Source organism: Schistocerca piceifrons, chromosome 8 (assembly GCF_021461385.2).
Source record: "Schistocerca piceifrons isolate TAMUIC-IGC-003096 chromosome 8, iqSchPice1.1, whole genome shotgun sequence".
NCBI lineage: Eukaryota > Metazoa > Arthropoda > Insecta > Orthoptera > Acrididae > Schistocerca > Schistocerca piceifrons.
In genome coordinates, this window is record NC_060145.1 from 127,132,976 (window position 1) to 127,147,830 (window position 14,855).

Sequence of the window (14,855 nt, forward strand, 5' to 3'; positions counted from 1 at the left end):
AAGAGCAGCGCAATGAAGCGAAACTAGATAGGATCCAAAGCAAACTTGCCGAGATGCAGGACGCTTGCAAAGAAATCCCCGATCTTGTGCAAAGCTTAGCCGGCGAGATGCAAAAATTACAGATATCGCAGGCTAGGCTTGAAGATAATGTCCAGACTTTAACCAACCACGAGGATAATGTGGAGATAGATGCATGGAAAAGTATTGACGCATATTTGGAAGTGCAAGCTCAAAAAGTAGAAAAAGAATTAAATGAATGGCTAGAAGTAAAGGATCGCGAGATATCTGCAAAGATTGAAAGTGACGTAAAAACAGCTGTAGAACAAGCGACTGCGGCTGCGAGTGTAAATATTGATGCTAGCGCTGCTGCACTGCATGCCGTATTAACACAGATCAAATCCCGTGTGACAGCGGAGTTGCCAAATTGGCAACAGGAGGTCGCGCGGAGACTGTCTGCGTTGGAAAGCAATGTACGAGGGTCAGTCAAAAAGTAATGCCTCCTATTTTTTTTCTACGTTTAATTGTCAGGAAATTTAAATGCAATTACATAGGTTGAAAACCACAACATTGAGGATCATTTTGTCATTTTTCAATGTAATCTCCGCCCATCTCTACAGTTTTGGTTCATCTTTGAACAAGGGCATGTATCCCAGCACGGTAAAAATCACAGCTCTGCTTCCTAAGCCATTGACGCACGGATGTTTTGACGGCCTCCTCATCTTCAAAATGAATCCCACGATGAGCTTCTTTTAGTGGCCTGAACAGATGGAAGTCTGATGGTGCCAGGTCAGGGCTGTATGGGGGATGAGGCAAAACTTCCCATCCAATTTTGACAATCTCGTCAGAGGTGTGACGACTGGTGTGTGGTCTTGCATTGTCATGCAAAAGAAGAACATCTGCCATTGATTTTGTTGGGCGAACTCGCTGAAGACGTGCTTTAAGTTTGTTGAGGGTTGTGACGTATTGAACAGAATTTATTGTGCATCCCTGCTCCAAAAAATCAACCAGAATCACACCCTCTGTATCCCAGAAAACTGTTGCCATAACTTTCCCTGCCGATCGCACAGTTTTGAATTTTTTCTTCCTCGGCGAGCTTGTGTGACGCCACTCCATTGACTGCCTCTTTGATTCGGGTTCAAAAAAATGCACCCATGTTTCGTCCCCGGTCACAATTTTTTTCAGAAACTCATCTCCCTCCAAACGGAAGCGCTGCAAGTGTTGGGAGGCTATTGTTTTCCTTGCCTCTTTATTCTGATCGGTTAACATTCTTGGAACCCACCGTGCACAAACTTTTGAGTACCCCAATTGTTTAATAATCGTGATCACACTGCCTTTACTAAGAGAAATAATGCGACACACTTCATCTGCAGTCACCCGACGGTCACCACGAATGATGTCATCAACTTGCTGAATGTTGTGTGGAGTCACTGCACTCACCGGCCTGCCGCTCCGCTTTTCGTCAGTCAACGGTGTTTGCCCTTCAGCTTCCTTACAACGACGAACCCATCGTCTAACAGTGCTGACATCCACTGTCACAACACCATACACCTTCTTCAGTCTTTCATGAATGCGTATGGGCGTTTCACCTTCTGCATTCAAGAATTCAATCACACAACGCTGTCTCAAACGAACATCGATGTCGGCCATCTTACAAACTTCTGCTGTGCTGCCACCTGTTGACACAGAAAGTTACTACTGCAGTGGATTGCAGAAGAAGGTTTGAGGAATGGCGCCAAATTCAAATTTTTCACTTAACTTAATTTCTTTAAGTAGAAAAAAAATGGGAGGCATTACTTTTTGACCGACCCTCGTAAACAGTGGCGGACAGATCATGAATCCGACTCCGCGTACTGATTACTATAATAACGCTGACGGTAGGCAGGGTGCGAGTGCGCAACCGCAACCTAATGCGAATTATGAGCATAAACAACATGCGATACCGTGCAGCGCACATCACCAAGTAATGAATGTCACAGACTGCAGCAATCAGATGTGCAAAAAAGAGGACAATGTAATAAAACACAGGACATTCCAACCCTTCAATAGCGAAAAACGAAATGTCCACTCTGTGGTATTTATTAAGAGCTTCAGGAATGTGTTTTCCAGGACATGGACGGAAAGACAAAGAATACAGTTCGTGGTCTCCTTTATTCAAGGTGACGCGGCACTGTGGGCCACCAACGTGTCCGAAAAATGTCTAACGATGCAACAGTTTGAAGGTGCTTTCTTGCAAAAATTCTGGTCCGATAGCGTCCAAGAAAGACTACGAAAGGAGTTGTACAGTCCAGAAATGTACAATCCTAAGATGGGAACGTTACGCAAATATTTCGAAAAGTATGTAAACAAAACCAGGTACTGGGACGAGCCAATGTGCGATCGTGACATAATCAGATTTATAAAAATGAAGTTGCCCAGTGAAATTAAAAGATGTTTCATCAATGTGCCGGAATACGATATAGAACAATTCATGGAAATAGTGGATTCTGTTGACTTATTGATCGAAGACATGAAAACCGGAAACAAGTGGAACCATGCAGGCTGTAATCAACAAAAAGCCGATTACAATGGCAGCCACAGTAACGGTAGTAACTTAGTACCAAATGGTGACGGGAATAGGCAAGAGCACCGGCAACAGAATCGAGGCACAAACAATGGCAATGGTTATAACGGCAACGGATCTAATCGTCAGAATCAAAAGAGACATCATAATCAACGCATGACTAATGGATATAATGGTAACGGCAATCCACAATGGCGGAACAACCGAAACCAGTGGCGTGGTTGTAATGAACCGACACCTCAGTGGCAACAAAACACAGCGCCACAATGGAACGCCAACCCAGGTCCGTCACAGAACATGTCAGGAAGTTACAACCGACCACCGCAAAACCAGGGCCATACACAATATCAAAATACACCATAGGCGAGGCAGGGCGGCCAACCCAACAGTAGCAACAACAACAACCAGAACCACAATGTGAGGTTAGTGGAAGTGACAGACAACTGTCAACCCACTAATGCTCATCCGTTAAACTAAAGACAGCCACAATACGCTCTCCGTTGTTGGCTGCAGGATGGTGTAGTGAGGGCACATTCACGGATGACAGTCATAAACTTTGTTTGCTGAGATACAATGAAGGAACAAAAATAGAAAAGGAACTTGTAGACATACTGCAGAAGTGTAACCGAACCGACAAAAGTGTTGTGCAGGCTATATTGCAAGCAGACATGTACGGAGCACCAATACAGATAATAGTCGATACCGGTGCGTCAACCAATGTCATGAGTGCAAATTTTTACAAGTACTTGAGTCAAAATAATAGAATACCAGTATTGCCAGTGAAGAATTGTCGTGTAACAGGTGCAATAGGTGCACAATCTCATATCATAAAGCACCAGGTGCAAGTCGAGTTTACGGTAGGAAATGAAGCAATGAAAAGCTCGTTCCTAGTAGTTAAAGGATTAGGTGTTGCTTGCATCCTGGGGATAGAATTTTTACGCCAGAGGGACGCAAAAATTGACCTCTTGTGCGGGAAAGTAAGCCTTATGAATGAGGGTAGACGGGTAATTTTGCCGTTGTTGAGGACACGGGAAGTGCACGGTAAATATTGCCGGAGCTTTCAGTCGAGATTCGTAGGAATACAGGTAATGAATTTATATTCTGACTTAAGTACGAGACAAGCATGTTATAAAGAATTGATTACTGAAGACAGAGAGGAAAAAAGGAAACTGATAGCCATGAAAGTCAGGGAGTCAGAACATTTGACTGAAGCACAACAAAACGAATTGACGCAGCTAATTACAGATTATGAGAATGTGTTTTCGGAAAAACCCGATGATATCGAGGGCTACACCTATAACATCAAAGTGGTACCTCACGATACTTTCTGTCACACAAACTACACCATCCCATGGTCAAAGAAGGAGGCAATTACGAAGGAAACAAGAAAAATACTTACAAAGACTTAAAGACGTTCGCTCAGTAGAGCAACTTTTACATATGTGAATAGTAGGTTAAGTTTAGAGTGTATTTTTTTCTGTGTGTAAATGTTCAGATTTTAGGGTAACATTTAAAGACAATGAGGCGCACAAGATTAGTGCGATTCAATTTTGTAGATGTTAAGGAATAACAGTATTTTTAAGCAATTGCATTTTGAAGGAAAAAATCAACGTAGGTTTAAGAATAATTTACAAATTTCATTTTTAAAAAATGCTTTAAAGATATATAAAAAAAATTCAACAGCATGTAATGAAAGAATTTTTCCATTAGTGTGTCATGAATATTTTTGAACTGTAGTAGTAATGAAACTTATGAAATTCAATATTATAGTGTATATGTTGTTCCATGTATTTATATCTATACTGATCTTGAAATATGCTCAATCATAATTTACTTAACAATATCAGTGCAGGGTGTACACCACCCAAGGTACCTCATGTGTTGTGGACAAGGTACAAAGCAAATCAGTAAACGCGACTACCGCTAAGCACTGTTAAAATATATTGCCATCTGCTAAGGCAAAGATTTGCACGAATTTGTAGTGTAAACAAAAGTCACAAATCTAACATTAATCTAGGAACTTGCACGCTAGGCCTAGATTATAAAATTTCTACAATAATGCGAGAGGCAAAGTTTTGTAAAGTCGAGCCTGGCTCTGGAGGGCAAGTACACAATGAGTGGGCAGACATGACATGGGGACTTACCTCAGATGAGACGGAAATACAATTGTATAGTCAAAAAATCTGAAGGCAAGTACGACTCTAAGTGGAAAATGAAAAGAGATAATTAGTGCGAGAGACTGGTAAAATCCAGCACGACCCAAAATCCAGTTCAGACTGAATGAAATACATTAGTGCTTGTGAACTAATCGAAACAGTTACTTCAAGCGGTGTGAAAAACTGTGAAGGTGAAACTGTGATACGGACAGTGAAGTGCTAGTATTGAACGTTCATCAGCGGTAAGGACACCAAACGCCAATATTACGCACGAAAAACTGTGAATTTGCCTATAAATGTAAACTGTTAACGTGAAGTGAACCCACAGTCAATATTTTTGGGACAGACTGTAATTTCAGTGAGTACAACAATGCGAGATTGGAATGCGATGCGTGGACTGTTGCAAAACAGCGACCGCAGAAACGGCGAATGTTTGTGCTAAGCTCGTATTGGGACACTCACCAGTGCCTGCGAGTGCGGCGAAAACATAAATAATTTTGTCAAGACAAAAACTGACGTGTAATGGAAACAGTATTGCATTAAAACTGCATTCACGGGAGGAGATCCATGTCATGTATTCTGCGGGACAGTGCTGGCTTGACACTCAGAAAGTGGCGAAAACTTAACAACTGCCGCACTAATAAATGCTTCTTTCCCACTAGCGTAACCATCTGCAGCGGGAAACAAATATTACGTTGGTTGTGTGTATGTTTCATGTACTACGTCGGAGATGCGTAGCAGAGCTGGCTCCGGCCAACAAGAGCGGGGGGCGAATATCATCCCACTCTGCCACGCCCGGGCGAGACACAAGCGCATCGCCGACCGTGCAGCTGATCAGCTGATTCTGACGTTCCGCGACGGCGAGAGACACGCTGGCGTCGAGCGGGCGTTGACCTCTCCGCAGCCGCCGCGAACGCCGAGCGCCGAACACACCAACCGACGCCGTCGCGAGCTAAACGTCGCGGCGTAGATCATCAACGACACCACAATCAATTGTTATAATGACCTCATTTCTTTGCATAGTGCAACAAAACATTATTTGTAATGTATGCACATCCTGTACTCCAATGACATCCCAGAAACATTTAAGTGAAAGTGACCAAAGCAGTTAGTCTGTCGCTCCGCCGAGGTTTTCCCCAGGTTTCCCTACGGCCGCGCCAAATGGGGAGCGAACAGTTGACACCCCTGGGACTTCAAATATTCCGGACTAACTCGTGCTTGTATACCTTTGAACACTGCAAAAGTTGCAAACCGAAAAAGAAGCAGCCAAAATGAAATTAATTGTATTCTATGTCCTTTTGTACATGACTGTATACGTACCCAATTGTATATTATATTGTTATGTAGATAACTTCATCTGTATTACACTTTGTGTGCAACACACCTCAGTAATTACAACATACGATGTGACATATGTAAACTGTGAAAGAAAAATCTGCGTGTGGACACTGTGGACATGAAAGAGGAAATATTTATGTCAAAAAACACGAACATTTTTTGTGACATAAACATTTCGGGGGGCAATATAGCGTCCCCAGTGCTATATTACGAAAAGACTTAAAAAACAGTATTTATAAAGAAGAGACATTTGAAAATTGAATAATATATTTTTATCATGTAGCCGTAAAATAATAATTTCTCTGTCCAAGTTTCAAATGCAAAGAAATAATTTATAACAAAATGATCTAAAGAGACGACAAGATACACTCTTTTGTTAATTTTTTTTTAGTCGACTTCACTTCTTCACTTGTCTTGATGATGTATAGGCGGACATCTTGCGAGTGCTGGCAAATGTAAGCATATTTGTATGAGTTAAGCAGATAATATATTAATTGAATATTATTGTGCACTTTTAATTTGTAAGAGGTGATCCCGATTTCATGTCTGCCTTCCTTGAATTAACCTGCATTCAAGTAATTTACAGTTCAACAATCGCAGCGGCCGATGCAGCCTACGACGCCATTACGTGGCAATATTAACTTATGAAAAATTAGTGAAAGCGGAAAACTCGCCCGCTATTAACATAATATTAATTTTTCTCCACAGCCGCCCGACGTTGCAGAAGAATGCTCCAAACCAGCTAAAATCAAGTAAGAACCAAAATAATTTATTTATGATGGTGCAGCAGAAAAAATCCAAAATGCTCCCTCATCCACATGTTCTCATGTGTAACATGCAGGTACTTGGTCAACCAAGTCCATCTAACGATTCACAGTCTTGATCTATTAACAACTTGTCCCTCCCTCTCCCTATGCCTCTCCTGCTATGTTTTCAAAGTCTGCACTATACTCACTCTGTCCAAGACAATCAGTACCCCCAGCCTGCCACAATATTAGCAGAACATAACCAAATAACCATGTAACTCTCTCTCTCTTTTCTCTCTCTCTTCCTTCCCCCCTCTCTCTTTCTCTGCTTCTCCGCATATTTGTGTGTGTGTGTGTGTGTGTGTGTGTGTGTGTGTGTTTTCTTGGAAGAAGCACAAATTCAAAAAAGGTTGCACATGAGAACATGGGGAGGAGGGAGCACTTTGGATTACAGTGCTCAGCTGTTTGTTTATATGCTGTATACCATACAAAGCTTCTTCTCAAACCAATGATAATTTTATCTTCACCTTTCAATTACCACAATTTGACAAGCCTGTCACTGAAACAATTTACCTCTTCACTGAAGCCATCTGCATCAATATATGTAAACAGATGCCCTGTTTCATCAGACCACTCTGAAACTTCCTGATGGTACTGCTCTTGAAGTGGTGTTCTGCAGTTACCACTGTGGCGATAAAATTCGACTTCAGACTTGCTAAATACTTTCTCTTGCCAACTAAATGTATGTTCTTCATATTCTGGCGTATTATCATTTGCATTAGTGTGTTGTTTGTCATTTTCTCTTGGTGTAAACTGTGGAATAGGTATGTTTCTTGTTTTTGGTAGCTGGAAACGTACTCTGCAATTAGAAAACAGTTAAATGATACGTAATTCACAAAAATTAAAGATTACTTAGAGTACTCAGAATAGAAATAAATAAGGAAAAACATGCCAACTAGAACATGACTGTCACATTATAATATACACTGACACTGTAATGCTTTTCAGAGGATGATCATACATCCCAGATCACTAGTGCATAACACTAACATTTATTTATTTATTTATTTAAATATGAAGTTCCAAGTATGTTACAAACATAAGAAAATTGTAAATTAGATAACATTGAATAAGTTGCATTTGTTTAAGACAATGGCTTCAGATTCAGGAGGCCGAGGCTCCCGCTTTGTCTGGTTATCCTCTTTTAGTTTTGGTATGATTTTCCTAATTAATAACTGCTGGACAGAAAGGCAATTTTATAAGCAAACATTTGAGACAAAATAATACTGTCATAGGACCAGCATCTTTGCACACACATAACCACAATATTATGGAAATTAAAATTTAGATTTTTTTTTTTTTTTTTTTTTTTTCATATGGGCACTAAGGGATGCCACTTTGACATTCAAATGCATCAAACCTATAACAGCAAAAGAAAAAAGTTTGATAAAAACAACAAAAACAAATTTGGTCTTTGTAAAATTTTAGACATTTTGATTGGCTGTGATATAGCAATCGTATGCTATTTAATTACAGGATGGATATACAGCCACATTGGTTTGTGCTTACTTCAGTCACTATCATAATCAGCCACTTGATATCCACTACTGGATAAATGCCTTCTCTATACTTCTCCACAGATGATTTCAGCTGCATGCATACATATTGCTCTCGAGTGTCTTCCAGTGTCATCTACTAACACTCAATTAGGTTGTCGTCTTTGCCTTTTTTTATCACTTGAAAGCCAACAAAGAACTTTCCTGTTCCAGTTACCATCTTGCTACATGTTCTGCCCAACAGCATTTAATTTTAATAAAATCATAATTATGTATTCAGTACCTAGTTATTCCCAACAAGCATCAATGTATTGCTCGCTGAATACCCACAGTTCTCAAGTGGTTTTGAAGTATTACATGCCATTTAGGCAAATGACATTTCACACTCATTGTGTAGTACAAGGAAAGATGATCATGACAGAATAATATTAAGTAGGGAGTAAGTTGCAGAACATACACTGTGTGTGGGTAGTTGTTTTCATATGTGCACACATTAAATGGAGGGTGTGGAATATGAGGAAACGGCAAAGCGTGACGACAAATAAACAGCTTCACCTGCTGTGATCAGGCCTTTTACATTTTGGAATTGTGACTTGGCAGTGGCTTGAACGTCAAAGAGCAACCACACTCTCCAAGAATGAAAACAAAAGATAAAATTGTTTTGTGACAAATGAAATATATTGTAATCCTGATTGTCATTTTCAGCCTTTTAGGGGTATCTTATATCAAAGTTACGTTCTACATTAATTCATGAGTCACTCTGATGGTCTATACGTCCATTCAAGGAAATGTGTTTGTAAAAGGAAAGTAGTGGACATGCTTTTTCATGATATGAGTACATTATCCTCATTTGCTCCAATAACAGCTGCAGAACATGATGAAGTTAATTCTTTCCCCAGCTACACATTGGATTTCCGAGGTACTGATTAGTATGACTTCTACTTCAAGAGAATCAACAACACTGACTGGATTCAAAAACAAAGGAAATACGTCAGATGCTACATTGGGTGACAGCTCTCAAGAAGTGTTATGACTCAGCTTCAACTACAAGGAGTGAGCCAGCATCTACCTAAACCCTAAATAAACAATATAAACACTTTTGGCTCCCAGTGTATAGGGTATAGAGCAGTGGAGCAAAACGATAACAATAAAGGACTATAAATCTATAAAATCTTGAAATTCAATAAGTGATAAATTATGGGTTGCTAAGAGCAATAAGGATTAAACAAAAGGAGACACTATAAGTGAACTGACATAAACTCAGTAATAATCCATAAAAAAGAAAGCGAAAGGAAATATTAGAACAATTCATGAAATCTGAAGACAAACCATACTTATACAACTGTGGTACAAGTATTAGATCAGTTTCAGTTAAATTCACGTGTCAAGTAAAAAACATTGGCACATGAATAAAAGAATATTTTAACTATGATGGAGTAATTTCTCAGTGGGTTTGGAGAAGAAGAATTTTTCAGTGAGTTCAGAGAAGATTTTGAATCCCAACATCTGTGGGGACGCGGTAGTAGCTGAGCAACACTGCAAGGCGCTACTGTACAACACAGCGCAGTCCCCCATCGCAGCGTTTGACACACTGACTGCATTGTGTGGTGCAAATCATCGGTACATTGCCACATACACACGGTTGCATTAGCTAAGTAAGAAATAAGAACAGTTCATTGGTAAGGGTGAGCTTTCAGAAAATACAGAAATGCACTTTGAAATTTCTTCTGCATAGGGACACAGTGTTTCACTGTTGTCACGTTTAAGAGAACTGTGCAGCAACTTTTTGTTACAGTAATGGAGGGTACATACTAGAGGATATTTCCATTGGATTCCAGTCATTACTAGAAAAATGACTGCAGGGACTCCAGAATGGTTTAACGGTTTATTACAACAAATGTCTGACAAAATGAATTCTAATTTTAAGAAATTGTCTGACAAAGTAGATTCAAAAAATAAGAAACTTTTTGACACTGAGAAGGAATTATCTGACAAAGTAGATTCTAATATTAAGGAACTATCTAACAAAGTCAAGTCTAAAAGTAACTAATTGTCTGTCACGGTAGAAAATACAAAGGAAGAACTAAAATTAGAGATAAAAGAACATGTCAAACAGGAAATAGAAGCTAAATCAATTAACATTGCAAGTATGTTGACCCAGTTTTTCAAGAGTTGAAGGATGAAACCAATAACCAATATGATTAAGTTCAGGAGGAAGTAAAAGAGCTATTCAAAGAATTATGGCAAAATTAACAAAGTAGGTCAATTTGCCATTAGAGAGTTCAACCAGGTTAAAAAGCACATCTCAGAGGCAAACAAGCATGTAACTGTTTTAGTACAAAGCAAAGAATTTAGAAAAATAGTTAACACACCTGAACTGCAATCTAATTTGGAAGAAAGACTGCACAAGTTCGTAAATTATACTGTACAAGAGAAGGTAGAATCACTTAATACTAACACCCCTTTTAAGGAAGGTGCTAAGGAATGTTAGTCAAAATATGTTCAACTATATTCCATTGAACAAGCAAATACCAATACCATAATGCATTGTTTGCAAGAGTATTTTCAAGATGTGGGTAAACTACCACATCTATTAAATGATAATAGCCCACAATTTATTAGCCGTAATTTTAAGGAATTCTTGGGTTGGAAAGAGGTAAAACACATAACTATATCCAAGTACAGTCCACAAACTAATCCTTGTGAATGTGTTAAGAAAGAGTTAGGACAACTGTGTAAAACATGCTGTTCTGCGAGGCTTGTTACCTGGCCACAGCTAGTGCTGGAGTTTCGAGTAATCCTCAATGAATTACTACATATGCCAACAGGATTAGAAATTATGAATAAAACCTTTATAGGAGAGGCCTTGTAAAAATTTTTACATGGCCAAATTCAACAGAAACTGACTTGGAAAATGAGAAGCACTTGTTCACTATTGTTCTACTGTATTACTCTTATTGGGTTAACTGTACTGTAGAACAAAAGTGCTTGTTTGCTTTTGTTCTATGGTATTACTTGTATTGTGTTAACTGTATTGTAGAACAAATGCCAACAAGTGCTTTTCATTTATTACAATGTTGTTCTACCAAGAACGGACGGAAGATTCAGTTAACATGACTTGGAAAAGTTGCAAGAGAAGGTAGCCTACAAGAGAAAACTCTCAAATAAATGATTTTGAATTAGTATGGGATTTTCATCACAGCTCGAATTTAAAGAAGGAAATGAGAAAATTTTTTCAGTGTTACAGTGGACCTTTTAAAGTTCAGAACATACCTCATCCAAAAGCAGAACATCTAGTAGACCCTGACACAGGGGATGATAAAGGGTTATACAATATAGACATGATGAAAAGATTTAAGGCCCCAGGAGAGTTCACGCCCTTTGTGAATCTGGAGGATTGACGGCCACCAGCTGTCTGATTTAAATTGTTTCCGTATTTCCATCTTAGTTTTCTTGGGGACAATTTCTATCTTCTTTGACTATTCTATTATCTTTTATTACTATTATACTTTCTACTACCACTTACTCCAGAAATATGAGCCCAACACCTGTAAACGTTACATCTAGTGTTCATTCAATAACAATTGCACCAGTACATGTATGACGACAGCCATGAGCTTCATTAATAAACTTAACTATAAATTAGCATTTCAAGGAAAATTTTGAAGATGTACAATGTACATGTAGTACACAAAAAGCTAAGAATAAGAATGATTTTAGCTCTATTATTATAATAATAATAGAAAGTGGAGAAAGTTATAGCACTATGACACTTGCACAGAAATACTTCAACTCACATCTCAAGATCTTTGCATAAGGTATGAATATAGTAAGCAAAATATTCTGGAATGTAGAATACAAAGTTATTGATTTTATACATTTTTAAACATAAAGAAAGAAGAAAAGAATGGTTGGGTTTGTATTTGAAATTTGTTAGGGGAGATTAATCATCAGTAGTGATATCACCTCTATCGAGTACTGATCAACGAACTGACGAACCACAGAAATTCGACTGAACACTGATGATGACTTATATGAATATACTTTCCTGTTCCATTGTATTTCATAGAGGTTTGTTAGGATCAGTTTTTGGGGTGTCTGTGATGGTAAAGCCATGGCAAGTCTGCTCTGTAGGAAATGCTGAACATCTTCCTCTGGCACCACGGTGAAGTACCTTAGCAGATGGGGTCTCTGGTGTGGGGATGCTCAGGGAGTCCATCTATGGGGTTCTGTCTTCTTGTTCAATCCTAACATACCTGTCTCTCTATTTCCTTTTCTTACTCTTCCATTAGGAATACCAAATCTATCTTCCCTCTATCCATATACAAAGTCCCTATCATTGGATCTCTTCTTCTTACAATCTATATAGCAGAATTTACAACCTGCAACAACAGGATTGGACTGGCAGGTATTTCACATATGATGACAACAACAGACTAACAGGATTTTTTTAGAGTTATGTAAGTGACACATCTTAGTCATGCTACACATTGTAAGGGAGAAGAGTCCAGACGAGATGGAAGGCAAGACAATATTCAACAAGGAGTAGGTCCATGAGGAACAAATTTTAATAACAGGAGCCAAAGTGCTGACATTTTCCTAGTGTATTCACAAGAAATACCTGGAATAAAATCTTTTGTATTGTCTAAATCTAGTAATTGTAAGAAAGAAATGGATAAGCTACATGTATCAGTAAGTAGACACAAAATACGGATGCATGAGAAGTATGTGTACATGCTGATATTATATATGTTATAAACAAGAGTAAGAAAATGAAGAAATTAGAAGTGAGGAGTTAAGATATTTTGACAAAGAGCAATCAGGTAATGTCAACATAAAGCAAGTATGGGAGAAACTTATGATTTAGAGTGAGAAAAGATAGTAAAAGGGGGCTAGTAACTAAGTATACTGATGAAGTTAACATGGGGCATACCCAAATAGTGGATAAGTTACAAGAGATGAAAAGGTAGGAGGAATGGCCTATCCTTGGTCAGGTGAATCTGTAGGAGGAATGACCTGAACCATTTAATGCAGGTAGGAGAGAGGTAAGTTTAGACAGACCCATAGAAGGGATGGCCGGGGGAATCAACTGAGGAAATGACCTGAATCATATTTTTGCTTAGGGAAAAAAAAGGTTACTCCCACATCTATAGTGGTATTGAGATTTGACACAGTGTTTGCCCTTAGAAGAATAAGTCCAGTGAATGGTATATACCTGACAAGCAACTCTTCAGGTAATAATAATTTGTAAAGGAGTATAAGGTAACTGTACACATATACAAGAAGTAAATAAGAAACTCTCAAGTATACTGGCTTGAAGGCAATGCACTAAGCACTCCGTCTTCAGTGTTAAATAAATAAACCATAAGTAAGTTGATATCTCTCTCTCTCTCTCTCTCTCTCTCTCTCTCTCTCTCTCACACACACACACACACACACACACACACACACACACACACACACACACACACACACACACACCTGATACCCTGCTATAGAGAAAGACTGGTCATTAAAGGACAATTTCTTGTATCATACAGGACGTGATGTAAATAAGACAAAGATAAACAAAGTAGACTAACACTGTTTAGCCCACTTTATCTGAAATGAAACAACAAAACTGAAAAGACCTGTTATTAAAAATGAAGTTTTATTCCTCTTTAAAGAAGGAAATCATATCCAATGTTTTTAAGTAATTAAATTGTTTGTAGTTGTGTGTTAATGAGAAATTTTTTTTATTTTTTTATGAGGATGTGAGAGGTCCCAACATATTCCCTTTAAATTGGTAATATGAGGTCTTCATGGTGTTTAGGCAAATGACATTTACATTCCTTGTGTTGTACACGAAAAGATGATCATGACAGAATAATATTAAGTAGGGAGTAAGTCACAGAACATGTATGGTTCATGGGTGTTTGTTTCATGGGTGCTTGTTTTCGTACATGCAGACATTAAACGGGAGCTAAGGAATAAGAGAAAATGGCAAGGTGTGACAACAAATAAATGGCTTCACCTTCTGTGCACAAGCCCTTTTTCTTTTTGGTGTTGCAGCTTGGCAGTAGCTTGACCATCAAAGAGCAAGCACATTCTCCAAGAATGAAAACAACAGACAAGATGGTTTTGTGACAAATAAAATATATTGTAATCTTGACTGTCATGTTGAGCCTTCGAGGCATATCTTGTATGCAAAGTTGTGTTCTACTCTAATTCACAGGCCACTCTAATAATCTGTACACCCAATCAATGAAATTCACAGACATGCTTTTTTGTTATATGAGTAGAAGTTATGTTCTTTGCTCCAGTAACAGCTGCAGAATGTGAAGAAGTCAAGCCTTTCCTCAGATACACATGGGATTTTAGAGGCACTGATTAGCAGGATCTGCACTACAAGAGAATCAACTACAGCTACCGGATTAAAAGAAAAAGGTAAATACATCATATATTATGTCGAGTGACAGATCTCATGAAGTGTTCTGACTCAGCTTCAACTACAAGGAGC

The 14,855-nt window shown here is 38.7% G+C and overlaps 1 protein-coding gene across 1 annotated transcript in view; it reads right to left on the minus strand.

The window, feature by feature from the left end:
• Positions 1-14,855, minus strand: part of LOC124712120 (Meckel syndrome type 1 protein) — a 128,496-nt gene that overhangs the window by 75,546 nt on the left and 38,095 nt on the right. The window contains exon 2 of the mRNA XM_047242418.1: positions 7,374-7,659. Coding sequence (XP_047098374.1) covers positions 7,374-7,659 — 286 coding nt within the window. The remainder of the gene's footprint in view (positions 1-7,373; positions 7,660-14,855) is intronic.